Source organism: Macrosteles quadrilineatus, unplaced genomic scaffold (assembly GCF_028750875.1).
Source record: "Macrosteles quadrilineatus isolate MER2022 unplaced genomic scaffold, UCM_ALF_1.0 Scaffold_5__1_contigs__length_97177068, whole genome shotgun sequence".
Lineage (NCBI taxonomy): Eukaryota > Metazoa > Arthropoda > Insecta > Hemiptera > Cicadellidae > Macrosteles > Macrosteles quadrilineatus.
In genome coordinates, this window is record NW_026542598.1 from 28,944,779 (window position 1) to 28,969,463 (window position 24,685).

General features: G+C 33.1%; 1 protein-coding gene across 1 annotated transcript in view; it reads right to left on the reverse strand.

The window, feature by feature from the left end:
- LOC128994443 (centrosome-associated protein 350-like) overlaps window positions 1-9,436 on the reverse strand; it is a 45,253-nt gene extending 35,817 nt beyond the window's left edge. Inside the window, exons 1-4 of the mRNA XM_054419018.1 lie at window positions 9,339-9,436; window positions 7,669-8,106; window positions 6,022-6,363; window positions 2,952-3,262 (exon numbers count right to left, since the gene is read on the reverse strand). Coding sequence (XP_054274993.1) covers window positions 2,952-3,262; window positions 6,022-6,363; window positions 7,669-7,945 — 930 coding nt within the window. The 5' untranslated portion in view covers window positions 7,946-8,106; window positions 9,339-9,436. The remainder of the gene's footprint in view (window positions 1-2,951; window positions 3,263-6,021; window positions 6,364-7,668; window positions 8,107-9,338) is intronic.
- Window positions 9,437-24,685: the final 15,249 nt, after the last annotated feature.

The following is a 24,685-nucleotide window of genomic DNA, read 5'->3' on the forward strand; positions in this document are numbered from 1 at the left end:
TGACATTTTATGTTTTGTTGTCAAAATGGCCTGAAAAATAAACAAATTATACATCTAATAACACTAGTAATAATATATTTACACTTATACTATTGAATCACAAGACGGTAAATACATATGAAAGATGGCAAGTGGTGATCGATTTCGATTGGACACTCCAATCATCATCAGACCCAATAGGCAAAATGGGTCCCACATTTCACCTATTGGGTCTGATGATGATTGGAGTGTCCAATCGAAATCGATCACCACTTACCATCTTTCATATCTATTTACCGTCTTGTGATTCAATAGTATAAGTGTAAATATATTATTACTAGTGTTATTAGACGTATAATTTGTTTATTTTTTGAGGTAATTTAATAACACGTACGATGCTGATCAAGAAGTTATTCATTGTCAAAATGGGAAAACCCAACTTTAAGCCATAAAACCTCGTTCCCATAGTTTGATCATGCTAGTTCACGATCTCCTTCAAATAAATGTAGGTTTACGTTTAAACAAGTTTGTACCGAATTGCATTAAAATCAGATGATTTCTACTCTAGTTAACGTGCCATCAGACACATGAATCTGAGCAGATGGTGTTTTTGGCCTACGGGGACATTAAAGAGAAAATGTAATTGGTCCCAGGCCTACCATGAGATCTACGAATAGGTTATTCCCTAACTGGGAAGTTAATAAAAAAAATTACATTTAAATTCCCTCATGAGTTAAAGTTTTTACTCATCAAATCATAACATAGCTGAACTATACTGCGATAGCAGCAATCATATTATAATTATAATTTTAATACACATAACCTAAAAATAAAAATAATCTTGACCCTGAAAATGAACATTTTAAGGCTGTCTATAAGGCTGGCGTCTTATTTTGGATTTTTTGAATTGTTGTACATAAATCAGTGTACTTATCGGAACTATAAACATATCAACTACTAGCAAAAATTATATTAATAACTTTAACACTTACAGAAAGAGAAAACTTTGGTTTAGAAGAGTTATTTTCACAACACACACTTTACTTTATAAAAAATAAATAAAAATTGAATAATGTAACAACATATTTCTACTACCAAATAATCTAAATATTTAACTTGTATAAAACACCTTATATAGGCTACTTGCTCATAAGGTAGGAGGAACAAAACAATATCTAGCAACTCCCTTGAACTTTGAACCCCTTTGGAATGCATGTCAGGACAACATTTTAATAGTAACTGTCTAGTTAAAAATATTCTTAGCAGAGTACACTCAATTTATTTTAAATAAAAATTGAAGCAAGCTTGAGGGCAACTAGTTTGACTGATGGACAATGACTTTGAACATTGTTAAAAAAAGTTTTTTATACATAGGCCTAATAACTTCTTTACTTCATGTCTAATATTTTGAAGGTAAATTGCATTTGGTTAATACATTTTAAAATTTATGAACAATTCTATTTCTCTAATATAAAAACTTGAGGTTTCAAGCATGTTTTTTTACTTTTAGTTTTAAGTTAATAGTAGTAAAAAAGTATACGGCTATTCATTTTTAGTAAAAATCAATCATCCTACTAATATTATAAATGTGAAAGTTTGTGTGTTTGTTTGTTTGTTTGTTTGTGTGTTTGAAGTTCAATCACGCATTAATTACTGGATGGATTGGATTGGCATGATGATAGCTCACATTCCCGATTAACATATAGGCATAATTTTATCTCAAAAATCCTTTCAGGCTCCGCCTCAGTGGCTCTAGAGTACTCATATTTAAATGGAATTAAAGAATTTAGTCAGCTGTTTCAACTAAAAAGGTTGGTTCTATGATATGCAAAGGCATTAAAAGTTATAAGATTTACCAACAGGATGCAGCACTATTATTTTTTTCATTTATGAAAACAGCTAATTTGAACTAAGCAGCAACAAAAAACTGTGATACACAATGAGAACTGTCTGTTTTACAGTTATGTTTATGTTTTTAATTTCACAAATAATTTGTGATATTTTGTGAATCTTTAATAATTAATTTTTTTCTATTGTTTGGGTGAAGTGGTAGAACATTATGGCTATGGTAGATGTGTAATACTATAGTATACCGTAAATTTAAAGAAGCAAATTTTATCATACTTTGTCCTCCCTCATTGCAAACGCTAAGCTTGAGTATAACTGTACTAAGCATTTTATACTTAAATGCCATTCCCGTACGAAGGACGGGTACTCTGCTAGTACAGAAATAAATGTTTCTGTGGCATCAAAATGTATTTACAAAGGTTTACTATAGCCATTATTTTTTTCTGTACACGGCTATTATATCCTAATCACGGATTGTAAAATAGCCTAGGACATTTGTTTCTAAAATCCATCAGGAAACGTAACATTTGGTTTTTCATAAAAAGCCCACATAAAACTTTTGATTAAAAAGTAGTCGACGTCCCAAAAATAACTATGGTGCCTACTTATATACCTGTAATTTAATTCCCCTAAATGTTGTCTTCTTGATTTTTTTTAGATGTCTTTGAAACTCACTAAGTTTGAGCATTCAGTACCCTGGTGACAATACCTTGGACTAGGAGGTATACCTTATTTCATATACCTTAATCTTGGTTGAATTGTATTAACAATTGCAATTTAAACCGCTTGCCTAACATATGGATTTATTTAATCATCAGAGAGTTCTAAATCAATTTTTATATGTTTTCTGTGAAAGATTAACAAAAGAAATCTCGCAATACTCTGTAGAAAATTAAATTAAAACTTTGTCACTTTTTACTGTAGAAAACATAAATTCAAAATTAAATCAAGCCATCTTTCAAAAGCTTCATAGATGGAAAGTTTAGACTCATTTTAAATTCACTGTTAAAAAAATTAAAATAATTACTCAGCAATTTATTTTTATTATTGATAAGAACAATTTTTTTTAATACTGAGATTTAAGTAAATTCGGGGTGCGGTAAATTGATCTTCAAGTCTCTCACCTCATCCGTTGATTTTGCAGAACTTTTTTTCAAGACTTGGAGTGCTTTTTCTCTGAGTTTTTCCAAGTTTTTCTTTTGCATTTCTAACATGTTTTGCTTCCTTCTTGTTTCTTCAGACATCTGTATTTTCCTTTCTACTCGTTTGGCTTGCATGTAAGCTTTAACGTCTTTACTGTTATATTTGTTTGATCTAGCACTGTGTAGAACATCATCTTTTTTTACGTCATTTTGTGTTTTCTTCCTTTCGAGACTAGAATTTCTTTGAGAGCTGCCAACGCTCTTGTTTGATGTTGTACTTCTATTTGTTGTAGCTGGAAATTATTTTAAAATTATTATGCTGGTTTTTACTTGGATGCATTTAAATGGGAAGAATATAAGAGAATTGCGATTTTTATTCATAAAACACATGAGGATATTTTCACGTTTAAAAAGTACTGTACATTTATGATTCAGTTTTCTTAGTAAAATTATTTATTTATAGTCAGGTTGGGTAGCAGGAAAATATTTCAGGTCTGGCGGAGAGGCTGCAATTTTAGGTGGTTATAGTATACAAGTTTCTGAACCTAAAACCGCCCAGACCCCAATTTTTAAGGACCTCGGTCGTCCGTAATGATGTCATCAAAATGGTGGCCGTAAAAGGATGCTGGGTCCCCATGAATTGGCTATAACAACTGAATGCCTGAACCAATTTTCATAAAATTTGGTACACAAGTGCTTGAATATATTATCTCGGCCTGGGTTGAAAATGGTCAAGATTCATTAAGTCATTTCAAAATGGCGGCCGTTAAAACCTAAAATTAAAAAAAAAAAACATTCAGTGTTTTGTGTTCTCAACTCCCTCCAGAGATCTGCAGCAACCTATTCACTTTCCTTGCAATAAAATTATTATTATTATTATTATTATTATATTATTATTATAATTATTATAATTATTATTATTTTGCAATAAAAGGTTGCATTACCGTCTCTGCATTTCATGGAATAGGCAAAATACCCCCACCACAGCCAACCTGCAGATTAAGTGAGTTACCATTTTCCTGATTTGATTTAATAAACTAAGCTGTTAATATATTTATAAGAACTCACTTTATTAATCTCCTTGTAACAGCAAACCTAGGTACTCATGAAACCTAATGTTATTGAAATTGATTTTAATGAAAATCAAATCAGGAAAATTGTAACTCACTTAATCTGCAGGTTGGCTGTGGTGGGGGTATTTTGCCTATTCCATGAAATTCAGAGACGGTAATGCAACCTTTTATTGCAAGGAAAGTGAATAGGTTGCTGCAGATCTCTGGAGGGAGTTGAGAACACAAAACACTGAAAGATTATTTTTTATTTTGGCTTATAACGGCCGCCATTTTGAAACGACTTTATCAAACTCGACCATTGACAACCTGGTCCGAGATAATGTATTAAAGTACTTGTGTGCCAAATTTCATAAAAATCGGTTCAGGCATTCGGTCGTTATAGCCAATTCATGGGGACCCAGCATCCTCTTACGGCCGCCATTACGGACGACCGAGGTCCTTAAAAATTGGGGTCTGGGCGGTTTTATGTTCAAAAAACTTGTATACCAACAACCTAAAATTGCAGCCTCTCCGCCAGAACTGAAATATTCTGCCACTATATGCAGCTATACGACCCCACTATTAGGCTATATTACAGTGTAATATAGTAAAGCAAAACAATACTGTGGAAAAACCAATAATTCTATAGCCTACTTATGAATTAAATACAACAACAATAGTGTAAGTTAGTAAGCCAATATCAAAGAATTACAGGTGCTGGCAACTAGACAAGTGGCAGAAAGAGAACAAAGGTGTCAGGTCACTCTCACTAGGCCTACTGTATTTAAACACCGCCATTTCCTCCCCAAAATTGTTTTTCAATTAACTTATGTACGGCAGCCAAATATAGATGGCGTACAAAATTATTCTCCTAGACCTGTTCCATAAATTTTGAAGCATTTTTTGTTTTCTGGTAGAAAGGAATGATACCGCAAAAAATTAATAAGTTTTTTGAGTGAATGGTTTAAACGTTCAAAGATGGCCGAAACTATGTGATTAAGAGAATTAAGGATTCAAGCTAAAGAGGGTTGTGTTGAACGTACTAACAGAAAGTCCAGAGACAACAGCAGCTTTACAATAATTGCTTTGTTAATGTAGTTAACTTTCATATCTGCTTAGTGCTCAATTGATACTGAACATTTAGCCGTGTTAAGCTACCTAAGATCTTGACAGGAGGATTAATAATCACAAAACTGGCTTGATAACGACAATGTGTGTTGTGTGTTGCTTACTGTATGCCTGATTTCTATCACTTGCCTAATATATGTATACCAAACAATTAGAGATTGAAAAACAAAGACTTTCATACTAGGTAATTCACATTATTTCAGCAAGCAAGTTATATGAAACCATAGACAAAAAGAATTCCATATAGACCATCAGCTGTGCTGCGATTACCATAGGTTCTGGCGCACAGCGCTGGGAACGCCATGTAGTACGGCTTTAGTGCTACGTAGCTACACGGCGCTCCCAGCGGTGTGCGCCAAAACCTATGGTAACCTCAGCACGGCTGACAAGTCTATATTTAATTCTTTTTGTCGATGGTGAAACTGAGGCAGGGGGGCGAGCACAAACCACAGATGAAAAATGCTCTTAGAATTCCAACTAAATATCAAACTGATAACAACCCCTTGTGGCTACTCAATAAGGGGAGATTATGTCTGGTGCTACATTTTTCCAGGTTTTTGTCAGCACGAGCGAGAGATGGGAAATAGGCCTAATTCAAAGGGTGGCTTTTGACGGATAGATCACAAAGATCGGTAGGCCTAAACTTAATTTCCTTGGCCATGACAAAGTGTCGTGTCTTCTCATTCAGCATTTTACTAAACCGTTTTAAACAACAATCAGAATTATTATGTCTGATAAGGTAATATTCCTTAATTTACAGTGAATCATGCAAAATAGGCATTCTGATAATGTCTAGTTACCGTATTTATATATTTTTTAAATATCTTAACTTAAATTTTATATTGAGCAAAAAGTTTTTATAAATTCTTTACCTGTTACTTGAGCAGGTTTGTCAGAAGTTAACTGGTCCATGGTTTCGTCTAGTTTTTGTAACATAGATTTCAAGTCCGTGCCAACACCATCGTCAATTTTCTTGTCCACTATTTCCTTTGGGTCAGGTTGTTCAAAATTTATTTTAGAGCTGCATTCAGTACCATTTTCCTCTGAGGGTTCAGTTTTCTTATTTTCTTTATCTTCTTTCAAAGATTCTGACTTTTTCCTCAGTCTACTTTGTGCAGTAACTTGCGTCTTTTGCGTGTAAATGGATTTTTCTTTGCGAGGTGATTTCTTATTCGAGGTCGAAGGCACAGATCGAGTGGACCTGGGTTTTGTTGCTGAAATATTTACATAATTATAACACTTTTAAGTAGTAGTATAAATTATTAATTTGTGTCTTTACAGTAAATACTTTTTTAATCTAAACTGGCTCCAGCATGGTCGGATATTCAAAAATACTGGATAACACAGTAGCCTACAACTAAAAACTCATTGTAAACCTGTAAAAATCACATTCATTACTAAGGTTTTCTGTTGTCAAACCCATTCAAGGCAATGAATTTGTCTTCGAAAGAAACAAAACGTTTCCTTCTCCAAGCCTTCATAAAAGATAGGCTATCATTAAAAATCTAAAGTAACCCCTCTGCTGTGGCTGTAAAATATCAGATTCATCCATTCACACCCCAGGTCCATTTGCAATGTGACTAATTTGAGCCGTTTGAAAAGTATTAAAAGTATTAGGCCAAAAGTGAGTAGTAGAGAAGTACGGTATGCGGTGTTCACAAACCAAGTGGTATTTTGAGAAAAGGCCTAACTTAAAGAGCAGGAGCAAAAATCCTGGCACATATCTTCAGAGTACAGACAGGGGCGGCAAAAGGTGAAAATGTCTTTGCGTACTTGCCACACCTTCACGGCATACTAGGCCTAGCTTTAAATTTTGTGGTTTACAGTAACTTAATGGTTTGATAACTAACTTAGGAAATGGGCCTAAGGCTTCCATGGTCACAATCACTAAAACTAAGTACTAGGTCTTCTGGATACGACCGCATCAGAATACTAGGAGAAACACTAGTTGCTAACATTTCGGCTTTGTTGTAGATAGCCATCTTCAGAGCTGGTGGCAGGCACTAACTGCTGAGGCCCGTCACCAGATCTAAAGATATGTAGCAACTAACTTAGTGTTTCTCCTAGTATTCCACCACAATCCTACCCAGAAGTCCTAGTACTTAGTATTTTTATAACTCATCACAGTTTTAATTTTTGAAATATAATGTAGGCTACCCAACTTATATAGGCTAGAAGATTTGGTTCTAGTTTCACAATTAAAAACCAAAGTTTCATTAGTGTAGCCTAGGCCTATCTCTAGAAAAGTGACCTTGGTAGCAATCGGTAAAAATATGTATTAGGCCTGCTTGCTGATGTGATATTCCATTTGCTTTCATAATAGATAGGCCTATTAAGTTAAAGGTACTTACGGTTTTTAACAGATAAAAAGGTAGGCTACTATGTTCTACAGGCTAAACTTTGTGTTGTACTTGGGACTGTACATCCCTGCTAACTAATAACACTTAAGATCTGAATTGTATTAACTTGTAAACAAACAGGTAGGCCCTATCATAACTTAGTAGCCTACATCTACTTACTTTTTGGGGGCGAGTCCTCAGTTAATTTCAATATTTTAACTGGCCAACCCTTCTCATTATAGAATAATGTTTTACCATCCATATTGCTGCATGAACTAGATTTTAAATAATTTGTTAGCAACTCTGTGCAGGAAACAGATTTTGCTGGAGGTTCATTATTTCTTCTTGAGTTCTGAATTAAGTCTTCATTTTTCCCTGTTTCTGTCATTGAACTATGTAACAAAACAGCAGGATTATCCATATCAATTACATCACTCTCTTTACTCAGATTATCCATTTTTTCTACTTGATTAAAACAGTCAATAAACGTTATTGCTTCTTCATCATTATGCCAATACCTCCATTTGGTATGGTTTATTAACTTTGAGGGAGAGGATTTTGAAAGATTGTATTCTGTATTTTCATCTAGGCTTGTAATTAGGTTTTCTTTAGAAGATCCTGAAAATAATTAAAGTTTTTTATAATAGTTATATTGCTGGAATGAACAGTATATTTTGTGAAACATTTTGTTTGAAGGAGGAGTTTTGTTTGAGAGGAGGGTGGATTGTATCATTTCACAAAAACCCTCACTTTTTAGTCAAACATGATAACGACTGATGGGGAAACCTTGACCATAACTTACTTGTCTATGACAATACTAAGCAAATCGAAGAAGTTAACTACAACTTTAACAAACTTTAAGACAGTATTTAATCAGACTAGGATATCCTATTAAGGTGCACCAGCTGTTTGTAAATCAGTTGTCTTTGAAACAAAATCATAAAGCCAATGGATTGACTGGAAATAATTTTACGCCACACTACACTGTTTTGAAGAACTTCCCACACAAGGATTTAGTCCAGAAAACAGCTGTTTGCCGTCAGCTTAATCAAATGGGGTTTCATTATGTACTACTGTAACTTACTGTAATGAGTTTTGGTCACAAACCAGTTGATTATATACTTACTTATTAGGCAATGAGTAAGAGTGATTAGTTTATAAACAAAAACATAACCTCTCAAAACCTCTCATAGAGGTTATGACTAGTGATTGTTAGTCCTTTAGTCGGTGGTAATATATAAGGATTTTGAACAGATTTAGGCCTAGTAGTATGGCGTAAAATATCGTATGTCACTCGTCCAAAATGTGTTTACCGGACTCCTATAGTAGGCCTAATACCGTACTCTACTCGACTTCGTCTCGCACGGGAACAACCACACTCGTCCGGTAAACACCTATTTTCAGGACTAGTAACATAATAATTTTTTGTTGTTGTTACGCTTTGGATATTTATAACCTGTTATATCTTTGTTAACTTATACCAAAATATAAAAAAATAGGTAAATAAATAAATAAATATACTAGATTACAGTCCAGCTAGAATAGGGTAGGCTACCTACTATAGAATATGTTTATGTTTAGTGACCATCACTGAGGGAATTTTATACTAATTTAGAATACAATTCTTACAAGGAAAACCAATATTATATAAAATAGCATTCCTATTGTGTAGGCCTAGGCTAGATTATTAACGTGTGTATTAATCTATGTATTGAACTTAACCAATGTATTATTATCACTACAGTTAGTAGCCTAAGCCTATAACTTACCATTCACTGAGTTATGAAATCCTACATATACGTACAAAATAAACATATGAATAATACAGTGAACCAAAAATTTAAACCTACCTCAATTGACAAAAATACCTATTCCTTTTCATAGCAATTTGTAAAAATTGGGGAATTTTAAAGTTGACTCGTTGACTGTTGTTGCTGTTTATTTATTTACAATCCTGTTTCTAGTTTTCTTTTCACCACGGTCCGCATGGCAACGATGCCGGCGGCGAAGACATAGCAGATCAGGAAAAATAACATGAGGCTCTAACAAAATCAGTCATACTACAAGAACTGATATCTTTATAAATCATCATGCTATCCTGATTTCGATTCTAGAAAGATCTTTGGTTTTTAAACTCAACATTCAATGTGATAATATTTACTCGACTCTATGTATGAAAAAAATAGTAATAATTTTCAATTATTTCAATTGACTTATTATTTCAATTAATTTTATTTCAATACTGATCAAAAGTTGCAAGCGTACTATCACGGCCACCATTAGGTAACCGTGGTACTATATATCCACGCCGCAGCAAACCTGCAGACCAAGCGAATTTTCAGTTTGATTTTAAAGGATTCTTTTAATAAAAAATGTGAAAGTATGTACTCTATTTGTATAACATTTTATTTAATACCTTAGAAACTTGTTTACACGACCCTAAATGACACGTCAACATTGATTAAAAATGGATTTTCAAATCCCCTAGAAAGCCCTATAACACTTAATGCTATTTTCAATTCATTGGCACTATTGGATTTGTTTTGTTGTAACTATCATGTTTTTAACTTGTTTTGCTACTTTGCATCTTGTAAGTTGTGTCACTAATTTTTCCTACAGTTACCTAACAATGTACATGTTCTCTCACTGATTTGAGAAAGCAAAGTGGCCAATTCGCTCATCAGTGAGACAATGTTAACAGTTAACATTGTCTCACTCTAATTACTTTGTCTCACTCCAGATTTGCAACGAGAAGGCACGAAATAGTGAGCGCGTAACATGCAGGCAACGTCGTATGCGCGCGAAATACGTTGGCAGAACTGGCTGTAAATCAGCTGGTCAGCTGTTGTACTGTTGTATTTGTCACTTCACATTAAATGTTATATTAAAAGTTCACTTTTGTGTAAAAATAGGTTATGTTTCTTCACCAATTTATTTGTTTTATGGTAACTGTAGGAAAAGTATAATGTGCAACTCGAGTTCAAAGTACAATTGCCTCACTCGAGAAACCATTCCTCACTCGCCTACGGCTCGTGAGTAAGGCTTTCTCTCGAGTGAGTCAATTGCTCACTTTTCTCACTAGTTGCACAAATAACTATTGTCGTTTTGTTCTTAACAGTCTTAACTAATTTATTCAATTCACTATCAACTATTGTCTTGTACTAGTCGTAAGAAAGTCTCGAAAAGTTTACCAATATCAAAACGGAGCTGTCCGTTGGAATCTAAAATAAAATATAAAAAAAATCTTACCTCTATAAACGAAAATTTCTATCCAAACAACCTCAATAAGACGGTTTTTTTTCAAATCACGAGGCTACTCAGAACTTCTATGACCTCTGAGTCGATTTGAAAATCATCCTTGGTAATGCGACTCTGCATAACTGTACTGTATGAAACAGTTCCCACGGGAATTCGCCAGTACGTAACGCCAGAACATAAACATTACAAACCAACAATTAATTATATTCAGATTTGGATTCATTATGTTTGTGAAAATTCATTCAGATTTTTATTTGCAAATTTGTGATACAATTTCATTTAGGTTTTGATTTGTTTGTGCCATAATTTTATTCGTGTTTGAATTTGTTAGTTTGTGAAACTGCATATTAATAGTTTACCTGTATATACATACAATAATTACCCAGCATTATTGATGCTTAATAGTAAATGTAGGACGGAACATATAATGTATGACACGAGCATAAAGACTCTTTTTCTGCACTTGAGAGAAATTTATTTACTCGAGTGAGTAAAATGCAGTGCAGTATGCACGAATCACGAATTAACTACTTTGTGTGCTATAATCAGTGCAAAAAGGCCCGCTTTGTCAGGTAGCTGTAGGTAGATAAAATTGTGTCTTAATTGAACGAAAGGTAGTGAATGTTTTGCGACCGTCTAAATTATGTCTATTATTTATTTTGACGATGCCCATTGCATTTGTACAGTGCTTAAAGGAAAATAAATCTTATTTCATTTTTCATTATTAGTGTGCATGCGTTAAAATATTAATTTTGTTGCACACCATTTCAGAGTTTTCCAGAGTGGTCTAGAATATTCTAGAGGGTATTTTATGACTTTTAAAATAAAATATGAAAATGCGTATATATGCGTAAATATGAAAATATCTTAGCGGATACTTTATCAAGACTTTTTGATGAAGAAGACATCACAACAGAAATGGACTCTACGTTGAAGATAAATGAATGGGGCGATGTCTACTTGTACCGGCGTCTAGTTGTACATGCTGCATTTCGGTGACAGGCGTCTATTTGTACCCCGTCCAAAGCTGTAGAGACAACTTGACGATGGTGCTGACGTCTAGTTGTCTCTACGTCTAGTTGTCTCTACGTCTAGTTGTACCTCTTAAAAATCTACAGGTACAACTAGTCGGGAACGTCACCGTCTACTTGTACCTCATACGTCTGCGTCTACTTGTACCTACGACTACTTGTACCTACGACTACTTGTACCTACGACTACTTGTACCTACGACTACTTGTACCTACGACTAGTTGTACCTACGCCTACTTGTACCTACGTCTAGTTGTACCTGCGGCTAGTTGTATCTCCCCTTCAACTTGTCACCGGTTTAAGAGATTTATTTTATTTCTTTAAAAATCATACAATCTTACAACAATTTATTATAAACAACTTGCTACAAAAGCCAGGAAAATTTGGCTTGTCTGCAGCTCATTGAGAAACCCCTGTTCTTGACAACAACGTACTTGTGTCCCTTGGTCAGTCCTTATCCATATTACACTTTGGTTTTCCTTATTTCTTGTCAAGATCTGCTATCATTGTTTTTTCCACTTTAAACTCTACCTTTCTATAGAAAACTAACATTAACTAGCTTAAACAACAACTTTAAACAATTATCTTAAATAAATAAATTCAGAGTTTACAAAAACAAGTAATTGAGTATAATAAAGTGTTTTTGTACGGTATTAGTCACGGAGAATATTACAACAAGTTCAAATTAAAAATGTATATGTTATTCTTATGGATATTAGGCCTCGAGGTACAAGTAGACGGAGGGACAACGAGACGGAGGGACAACGAGACGCGGTCCCATTGACAACACATATAAAAATAAGTCACATAATAAGGAAAAGTAATGTAAAGGTATATCTTATAAAAATAAATTAGATTAAAAAAATAAATATAGCGTATTCCAAATAGACATTAGTATATAGTATACACATTCACAATTCAACAAAGCTGGTTTGAAAACTAAATAGGCATATAATATTGCGCATAACCGAACCAGTCCCTAAAAAGCTCAAATACAAAACAAATTATTATAATATTTAAACAAACTCAGAATCAAATTATTAATGTCAGGTTAGAAATCCCAGTACAATATATATTTTGTACAAAAACAGTTTGTTATTTGTCTTTCTTTGCTTTTGTTGACGTTATTTTTAATAAATAATTTATATTACTCAAGAGGTATGACTCTACTACTAAAGGCAGCAAACATGTTTGTGAATAAATATTGGTTTACTAAGGTAGCTTTGGTCTTGTGTTTGATGATAATGATAATAAAAAGGCTTCCCTGATTGAAAGATTGGAAATCGTCTTCGTCAAAAATGAAAAGGCAAAGAAAGGTGTGTTGAGATAAGCTTAGTTCTTGGTCAAAACCGCTAAATTAGCATCCCTACGAAGTTATTATTTCTACGTTTATGCTCCTTTTGGAAAGGTTTAACAAAATTAGTGTAAAGTAAAAGCATCCCATTGACCAAACGTATCGCTAGATTTGTTTCTGATCAACATAAAAACTACTTAGCCTAGTGTAAGATTATGTGGTGGTATTCCTCCTAAAGGTGCGATTGATTTTAAATATTCTATCAAAAAGGGGTCTATTCAACGGCTGATTCCTAACTATTTTGCGACTGGTTAGGTTTCCATTACCCAGTTAAAAAACAATTAATTACTTTTCATCAGAATCTTCGACATGCATATTTTTGGTTGGTTTTAAGAAACGGAAACTACCTCTAGGTTTTACTGTTATATATGGATGCTTCCTTTACCACCGTACATGCTGGGCTACATTATTTGAACCTTTTTTGCAGTACCTGGTTAAAATCTCCTCTAAAAAATTATGTGTTTCCGCCCATTGGAACTTGTCATAGTACTTACTTGATGATTAATGAACAAATATATTGCCTGTCCTGAACGAACCTATTTCATCTTTATTCCCAGGTTGCTTTCCAAGAGTGGCCGTTGAGGTTTATCCCTTTATACAATAATTGATTAAACACCACAATAAATTAATCTAAAATTAAAATTGGTAAAATAAAATATGAAAAAATTGAATAAATCTTGAACATATGTTTTGAAATTAAAACAAAGCAAAAGTTTTCCATTAAATCCTGAATCGTTTATTTTTTAGTCAATGTGGTTATTTCATGTTAAACATTCCTTCAACACAAAAATTACCTTCAAGTTATAAGAAAAAACTTCATTATTTTTTCAGCTATTCTAAGTTAAATTCCTTTGATTTGAGCCATCTCCAATGATTCTACTACTTATCACGTGTTTAACTAATTAACAAAAAAATACACAAGTTTGTAAATTGCACAGTTAAATAATGATGTCAACATTGTAAGACTAACTTAAAAGTCTGAACTATATTATAAGTAAGGTTATTCGTGGTTTTATATTGTGTACAGTAGGCTACATTGCAGAATTGGCTGGCAAATAAGTAGTCCAAAGGTAATATATTTAATTATTACTAGAGGTTAAAATACCTTATAATCCGTCAGTGTGATCAAAAAGTCACACTGACGTATTATAAGGTATTTTAACCTCTAGTAATAATTTAGATATTGTGGGAGGAAAAAACAACAAAAATGAAGTAACATATTGCTTACTGGCTTGATGATAAATCACAATCAGCTGTATTGAAGTAAACAAAAATCAGCAGCAAATGACTTCCAATGCTATTCTTATGGAGAATATTTTACGTTATATCTAATTTTGTGTTAACATTTCACTATTTTTCCCGCCGTCACGGGGTCAAGACCTTTAATTTGAGCCCTCTCCCGTCGTTCTACGATTTCCCAGTCTCTCACCACAATTTTGACGAAAAGAATCGGCTTACGTAATTAATATATAGATAGAATAGATAGAGTGTAGATGTAACAGTCGCTCATACATTACTAGACAAATTTTACTTAAGCCAAATTGAAGTCTGGAAATGTATGAAGCGGCCTTTTGGTCTTTTCAGTTGTATTCCTATATGCTGTTCTTACCATGTACATTCTTAGCGGCCACTATTTACATCAACGTTATTAGTAATGTACAATATTTACAGTTTCTTAATTACAATTAATTATTTATCGCTCAATTCTGTTAGGTTTGAAGGTTTAACTAACCTGTTTTACATAGCTAAATGTAGTAACCAGCCAACGCGGAATACAACGTCGCAATCCCTTGTTAAATATCTTTAACTGTAAAAGTTATAGTAACATATAAATACTATTTTTAACATACACAAATCTGGGTTTCAATCAATGTTGCTTCAGATAATAACGTTGAGCTACCATTAAACATTATTTCGTTAAACATTATTTCGTTCACCTTTCTCAGAAATAGCTGTTCATGGCGTGTTCCAGAATCAACAATAAGGTATATTGTGTTATTGTCCTAATAAACACGAGAGACATTCGCCTATCTTTATGGTCGTATTATATAAATAACATTGAACTGATTAATTTAACAAATGATCATTGTTAATTTATTGTAACAATTAGGCTATTTATGTACCGTACATTTATGTTTTATGTTTTACATTTATGTTTTATATGTTTGTTTTGTGCTGTATTTATGTTTTAGTATATATATATATATACTGTTTAAATATTTATTTATTCAATCAATGTCCTGACTAATCAATACACAACCTAAACGATAGAGATAGATCATAAATAGAGATTTGATCATATTGTCATAGCATCTCTTTATAAGAAATCTGTCCGGAGTATGTGCAATTTTGGTTTATTAAACTTATTGGTAAATTGGTGTAAGATTGTTTTAGGTTTATTCGTAATCCGGACGCATATGAAGTTGAAGCTTTTGCTTTGGTATTAACAGTCAAGTAAAATAAATAAATAATTAAAATAAATAAATAATTAAATATCATTTTTAAGTTCGAGACGAAGATGAAATCGGTCCGTGGTACGATTGCTGTTTTTCACCAAACTATACAAAACTGAGAAAATATATCAATAATGTAGGCAAGCATGTTTCTTTACAACCTTTTTATCAGCTCGTGAACATCACAGAGAAAATATCTGCATATCGGTGGAAATGTATTTTCCTGTCGATCTACAGAATGCCTTTATAAATTAAAATAGGCTAAAAAGACATAAAAAAGAATTACAAATGTTTAAAACTAACATGGGTTTAACGGGTTGCTATGCTGGTGACGAAATAACAACTAATTATGAAAATAAAATCAAAACAAATGGAACATATTCCAATCACATTTATTATTTACAGTGTATGTTAAATGGAGAAGTATGTGTAGTACATTGCATAGTTTTTGTCGAGAATTTTTAACCGCTGGACCTCAACTTCATTGTACACTTCATTGTTCATTGATCACTGGGAAATCCATTGTAAACTGTAAGATATGCACACTAATCAATGCAAATACTTTAAGGTTATGTGAAAAAATATTTAAAGGAATCAGCAAAAATAGTAATACATAATTGCTGGGCAGCGGTCTATTGCAATTCATTAGGGATATACTGCTTGTATATTTAATGATATATATAAATGTTTTAATTAAATAAGCGATTTTCGGTACTAGGGCTGGAAAATTTTAATCACAACTATAGCTGCCATTTCGACCCTAGACAGCAATGCGTAGCTTTCAGCCTCCAATTAACGTCTGTAAAACTACTAAAACATCGTATTGCGGTGAAAAATATTTGCCAATCATACTCAATCGACTCGGAACACTGCAGTTCCTGATTTAATTAAGGGTATTATTAAAAAGTACTCGTGCAGTAATCAATTAAACAGGGTAACGAATTGAAGGATAGATACAACTAGACTATAAGGACGCAAAATACGCGTAGGTACAACTAGACGTAGGGACTACTAGACGGAGGGACCACTAGTCATAGAGACTACTAGTCGTAGGGACTACTAGTCGTAGGGACAACTGGTCGCATCCGTACAAGCTAGGTGATACTACTTGTCGGTGGGATACACGTCTAGTTGTACCTACGTCTACTTGTACCTACGTCTAGTTGTACCTCCTAAAAATCTGCAGGTACAACTAGTCGGGTGAGCCACCGTCTACTTGTACCTACGTCTAGTTGTACCTACGACTAGTTGTCCCTAGGCCTCGAGGTACAAGTAGACGGAGGGACAACGAGACGGAGGGACAACGAGACGCGGTCCCAAATGAATCTGTAAATATTGTTAGGGAAGAAATTAGGAACAAGAAGAGAAATGTAAATAAAATAAATCATGTAAATATTAGTAGGCCTAGTAAGAAAATGATGAGAAACAAACGAGAAGATAGAAATTTTTAAAATCTAATTCAAGAGATCATTTAAATTGAGATATCACCAGGGAAATGACCACACATGTGCAGAGATAGTTAAAAGCATACAAAATAATACCTTATCAAGAATGTTACTGTTACTACTTGAAAAATGACGTTTTGATGTAAAAAAAATCAATCTGGAAAAAGTAAAATATCTCTTACCAGATAACTTAATAAATTTGGTTTTTACATTTTACCACAACATAACGATCGGAGGTCATTTGGGAATCTCTAGGACTAAAGGAAAAATAAATGAATATTTTTACAATCCGATTTTAAATGAAACTGTGAAACATAAGATAAAACAATGTAAAATATGTGCTATGTCGAAGACCACACAAAGAAAATACGAGGGTAAACTGATTTCAATTCCGGTTGAACAAACCATGAACAGTTTTTATTCATATTCTAGGACCTTTGCCGAGATAAAATAAAAGGCAAAGGCAAAGTAGATTATGTTCTTATGATAGTCGATGCATTCACTAGATATTTATGGCTTCTCGCTCTGGATTGTAATTCGAGGTTGATAATCGCAAAACTTCAACAAAACCTTTAATTTTTCAACTCCGAGCATATTAGTGTCTGACAACGCTTCATATTTCATATCTAAAGAATTCAAGGCCTATTTGTTTAAACATTTCATCGAGCGCCGTCGTATAGCAATCTATCGTGCAAACGGAAATCGAGCTGAGACATTTATCAGAGATGTGTCTACACTATTGCGATGTTTTTACCACAACAATCAATCTAATTGGGATGACAATTTAGGTTTGGTCCAACTTAGTTTAAAAACAAAATTCGTCTACGGGTCAAACAGCCTCCCAAATGACGTTTTATCATGAATGTAATAACACACTATCAAATGTTTGGAATATACAGGATTTAATTTCAACAAAGCTAACGGAAGAGGAGAAGGAAGAAAATTTAATCAAAGCTATAAACAGCATCAAGAGAAACATTAAGAAAAACCAAGAACGTGCGAAATTCAGAAATCCAAGATCGCCTTTCACTGTCAATTCTATTGTTTATGTTCGCACTCACTATTTGAGCAACAAAGTAAAAAACTTTTCTAAGAAGCTTGCTATCAAATATTCTAGACCATATAGGATATTGTATTTCATCACGGACGTAACAGTTTTGATACAGAACGTGAATAATTATCAAGACGTGAAGAAAGTACACATTGTGGACCTCAAACTAGCAGAAGACACACTAAGGTGATTCAACCCCGATGCTTACTGGATTGCGCTCTCAGTAGCACTTCGGGCGCTGTTTTCGGTCTAGCTCCCCCCACCATCTACTGGCAGTAGCCGACGCAGCCCATACACTTACCATTGTAAAACGCACCTTTTTAAGTTGCTGCTCTGTTTAAATATATAGATATAAGATATTGCTAATGCATGCCAAACACTTTTTACTATTCTAAACTTTATGTCTTCTTCTTTTCTTGCAGAAAATAACACATTTGAACTCTTAAAAACCATACTACATTTGTCCAGTTGTTACCGCAAATCTATGCTTGACATTAACGTGATAAGCATACTTTTTTATGACCTATTTTGTAAGATACATTGTCATTAAACATTGAAAGAAAAAATATCGCGTTTACGTCAAACATAACGTTACCACTGCGGCAAAAACTTAGCAAAATTATTCTAAATGTTTATGTACTATTTTTTTAGATTAATAAAATAGAATTTCAATTACAAATATTGTACCGGTACTTTCCATTTCTCTTTTGTAATCACTTATTATTTTACCATGTACAATTTGGAACTAGCAATATCAGTTGTCTAAAAACATCCACAAAACGGGTTTAGTGAATTTGTAGCTTTAAAGAATTCAGATGGGCTATCTGCAAGAAACAAAAGAGAGATAAAAGGTTTAACTTAGTAAAAAGAGTTTGACAAGCGTTAGCAATATTTTATCCTTATAAATTTCAACAGAGCAGCAAATAAAAAGTGTGTTTTATAATGGTGAATGTATGGGCTGCGTCGGCTTCTGCCAGTCGATGGTGGGGGAAGCTCGACCGCGCGGCCAACACTGAGCCAGCGATCCATGAGTTGTTTATATCGTTGGCTTACACCGGACCGAAAGGACTGAAACTAATTCAGAAGATAGTAAACCTTTATAGAGTAATATCAAGAAATGTATATTTTTATTAAGGAGGTATACAGAGGCAAAAGCGAATTATTTTAGCAAACAATGGCGAAAGAAACCCAAAATTGCAATAATAAAAAAAATTAAATGTTAGTAATTATAGCGCATTCATTTAAAATAGTGAATCTGCATGAATAAATGAGTGAGTAAATGTAAGTTCAAATGTGAGCGAATGGATTTGATCAAATGGGTAAAAATGTGTGTGAAAGTTTTGACTAAAATTAGTAAATAAGGATACGTGACACTGAACACTTGTCACAAACAGTTACTTATACACTCATACGACAGGCAATAGAAAACACAAACTTTAACCCGCACTAAATACACTATACAGACTGTCCCAAAAGTTCCGGACCGGTTTATTGATAGTAGATATAAAACCAGAATATGACCCCACTTTCGGCGTTTTCGGACTCAGGACTTTTAAATTTTTTGGCGAAAAAACACCCCAAATAGGTATAATATGATGGTTTTACCCCATTTTTGGCGTTTTAGAGGCTATATGGGGGCACTTTTTTGGTAAAAAAATGTTATTAATACTGAAAAACATGTCTGGAAATGAAGAGCTTTTTTTGACCACTTTTTTTAAAGACCCGGCTCTCGGCACGCGAACTCGGGCGCACTCCCGACCTATAGGCATACTTCTGATCCCCAGCGATGACAAACTAAAAGTCTTATGAAAAAATGTTTGAAACAAAAATTGAGGAATATCTAGTCATCTATACTTTTCCCACTGGCAGTTTTTCTCTGACCGAAAAATAAAAAAAATCCTCGCTTACTCACTTTTTCATGTTTACTCAAAGTAACCTTTTTATATTTTCCATAATTAATAATTATACACTAGCACAAATTAAATTATATTTATATTGTATTAAACAGTAGTTCATGTAGAATTTTAATATATAAATTTCATGTTATAAATATTTTTATTAGAAGCTAGACAAACATGTAAGTGATAGGAGGCGCATCACTTTGAACATCGTCATGCCTCCGACAGTGCCGTGCTGGCAACACCTGGAGTTTGAAACCATTGCTATTGCTGAAATTATATTATAACACATTTACATACAAAAGAAACTGGTAAATGGTTTTAATTGTTTAAACTTTTTATGCTGTATTATTATGTAGAAGGTCATGTAGTATGTAGGCTGGAATTTTAGCCGTTTTGTTGTATATCAAGCCTTTTTGAGATATAAATAAACAATAAAGCAGACCTTTATTTACTAATGCTGATATTATATTACAATGCATTGGCATACAAATGAAAACGGTTTGATTTATTTGTACTCATATAAAATAATATAATTCTTTTGAGTTATAGGGACGTCTGGTGATAAAATCACAAATTTAGAACATTTATAATGGACTTTTAAAATAATGGAATTAAGTATAGACTTATAACATTTTCATGATAACTGTTTGATTTATTTGTACTCATTTAAAATAATGTTAAAATAGTATTTGATTTTTATTGTTTTTTATCAAAAGTTGAAACCAATGTAGTGTGCCTAAATGTTTATTTACTGTTTTTTCTGTATCTCAAGCCAATAGATAGAATAGGACAAAGAGGTGTTTTTGGTGTTTTACCTATGAGAATAACATGGGGAGATTTTAAGCCACTTTTTAAAAATTGTGCTTACTCTCTATACATTTCTATGCAAATGTCCATCTCCAAAAATATTTCCAATCCCCATTAATGTCTGTATCATGTGAGATTTGCACCAGTTGGTTTGAAATATTTATAAATATAACGTGTTGCTGGAATCGCCTTAAATGGCAAGAAACATGTAGTCTTGGGACCTCTGGTAAAATATTGGAGTTTTCCTAGTATGGACTAAATATTTTTGAAAATTGAAAAAAATATGTTTTTTACTCAACTATTTTAGTGTCTTGAAACATGTATTACCGAGGAATCAGGCAAATATTTCGTGCCGAAATTATATTTTACCTTACGTGAGAACTTGGAATCATTATTTAAACTCAGTCCTACTCCACAGTATTATTGCAGGCTTGCTTCTCGTCCCAAGTGGTGAATTGTGTACAGTTTATGTGTGGTGCAAAGACTAGTTTCTCTTTTTAGTTGTGACCAGCTCATTTCTAAGATGCTTAATGGTATCCACTTTGCCTCTGAACATAAGTAAATTGTAATCTTCAGTTTAGGACTTAAAGTTAATGTCGGATGCGATGCCTCTTTAATCGGAAGTTTGGGTTGTGATGAGCTCAACCCCTATCACCAATATCAGCATAGATCCATTGAACTATTATGTGTTATTGTACTTTGTGCTGATTAATATGTGTTTGGTAAATTAGCATGGCACAACACACAATCCCACATCTTGCTAATCGTAGTTGGTAGTTTAACTTAGCAACGATAATAACAAATTATTATGTCATTGCATTATTATGTCATGTCGGGGGTCTATTTGGTGGTCAAAGTAGAAGTAGGGAGCATTGACTTTCTACAATCATGATGAGATATCCAGCCAGAGCCTCAGACTGTAATAAAAAAATAGATGAAAATGCAAACTCTAAAGGCCCTGACGACCATGTTGTATACTTCCAGGCTGGAACAACCTTTACTTGGAATATTGTATATAAATTGTTTGTATACATAAGACTCTTGTAGTGAATGTACTCTTTGATGAAAATACAAAATAAAGATGAAAACTACTTTATGCAAAGAAGAGAAAGTAATTGTGAAGGGTAGCTACAAACAATTGCATTTTAGTGAGCAATGAAAGTTGCTATAATTATTGGGATTGTTTTGGGTAAGTTTATAGATGTGCATTGTGTTTATAGGAATTAATCATAGTGGGGATGCCATTTACATCGAGACATATTGATTTAGTTAAAGTGATAAAACGAAGACCATGATAGTGGTGGATAAAGATTTTATTTGTTGAGCAATCGATATGAGAAGGAGTTTCTTGTTAAACAATAACCTGGAAAACCAATACAACATAATGCACTGTCATCCCTCATTGGTATTGTAACTTACAAGCTCTGTTGTTCTTTACTCATTTTCAAAAACATATAAATTATAAAATAAGCTATTTTGTTGTTTATTTTACTGTTATGTATTGTAAGTGTATATATTGAAATAAATGGTTAAATAAATGTAAGTTGAAAAATGAGCCTTATTTTGTCACTAGTTTATTTACATTGATTTGAATCACATTTTTGAACTAACAGATGATTAAATTATTAATTGCATAACATTTGAAACATAGAGATACAACATTTACATTATTAACTGGAAACTATAGATCTATATTATTGTATGAACATAATTTCTGTATTTCATATATGTAAAAGCAATGAGACCATGCTAAATTACAGGATTCAATAACAAAGGAAGCTGATATTGTGCTATATACCTGAGGGTGTAAATATAGAGGTGGGTATTTCCATAGAGGCCTAATGACGAATTAGAATGTGAAAGTTCTATGGTAGAAATATCAAGTATGCAAGAGTGATCATCAGAGGTAACATGGTCATCAGGCAATTCATAGAGAGGGGTCAGTCAGGTTGAACTAGTATATTGCAGTGATTCATCCAATATAGAAACAATAGTTACAAATAACCAGAACCAATTACTGAATATTGTAGTTACCAGTTTTCCTATCCTACTGTTAAAATATGAACCTCATTTTAATATGAGTTGGTGAGTTCATGCCCGGTAACATGAATGTAATAATGGTTCTAAATGTATTTATCTTATTTTATGGTAGATTTCACTATGTGTGCTTACTCTATGGTAAAATTCTTTGAGATCATTTAATATTTAACACACTTAGATTAGTGAATAAATCATCAAAGTGCGATATAAATATGCTGGGTGAAACGTATTAAAACTTGCTTCCAGTTTATCTATTAAAGGATTGTCAAACGTCTTGGTTTTGCTAACTATGACCTGGTGTCCCGAAAAGGGCTCTTAAGACCATAAGATGACAATACATAAAGTTTGGACTATTGACTGTGATGTGAATTTATGCATACTTTGTCATACAAATTTTACACTATAGTATTTTTACGAGTTCTGACTGTGACTGTGATGTGAATTTGTGTGTATTTCATCACATAAATTTCACACTATTTTCACTCATTTTATACCACTATTATGATGTGCTGTGCCTGCATGAGTGTGTTGAGCCATGAATATCATAGACTACCAAGCTATAAGGACGTATGCTAGAACTGATCTAACCTCTGCCAAACCCTGAATACGAGCCTGGAGGCACAGACTTTGGACCTAGGATCAATAATTGTAAATAGACAAACCTGTGTGATAGGATATAGAACACTGAAAAATACAAATGTTAGAAACTTTAGTCTTTTACTTATTTACCCTTATCACCCTCTGTTTTGGAGGAAACTGCCTTACAACCAACATTATGAAGATTGCATTAATACTCATGATCTTGGTCATTATAAAATTTATCAAACATAAATCCGTATTTGCCATTATTCATAGACCTTTCCTTGTCTATTATGAAAAAGCTATCCAACACTGGTGGTAAAGACTTTTATATTGATGAAATGAAAAGTCATTATTAATATGATTGTTAAATATAAGGTTTAAAATTTATATTGCCTTGTTTGGATAATATTAGAAAATGTACGTTATCGCATAAATGTTTGCGTACTTTCTAAGTAAAAGCAGTTAATATTTTTATGTTGACCCATTGAGAGAAATTGTATACTATTTGTACTATAAAAAGTCTATTCATGCATATCAGTACAGTAAAAGTTCTGTTACAATCCAGTCATAGGTCAGTCTCAATTACATCCATAGTTTCTCAGTCAACCTGTCAGTCATTTGGTTACAGTCTGTTTTCTAACTCTTCATTAACCAATATTGCATAACATTTTTTATTTAAAACACAATATTCTATAAAATTTTCATTGGCCAGTTGTTGTTGATTGTTATAAACAGTACTTGATATACAAACACATACGTTGTCATCAGTCAGGCGTCCAAACAATTAAAAAATATCGTTGAGAAGAAATCGGTTGTTGTATTTAACAACATAAAGGTCGATTCACAAATGGTATGTAATAGTTTAATCATGTCACAGTGTATACAACAACTGACTGTGACTGTGATGTGAATTTGATTAGTTGTGTGAAATGTGTGAAAATAGTGTGAAATTTTTGAAATTGCTTCCAGTTTATATGTTGTCATTAAGCAAGCGTTTAAAAATCCAACAATATCGTTGAGAAGAAACCAGCTGTTGTATTTGACGACATAAAAATCAATTCACACATAACACGTCACAGTTCAATCACATCAGTTACGACACCGTGTATACACCAACTGACTGTGACTGTGATGTGAATTTGTGTGTACTTCGTCACACAAATTTTACACAAATTTCACACATATTTCACACATTTCACACAACTATTATAATAGTTGTGTGAAATGTGTGAAATATGTGTGAAATTTGTGTAAAATTTGTGTGACGAAGTACA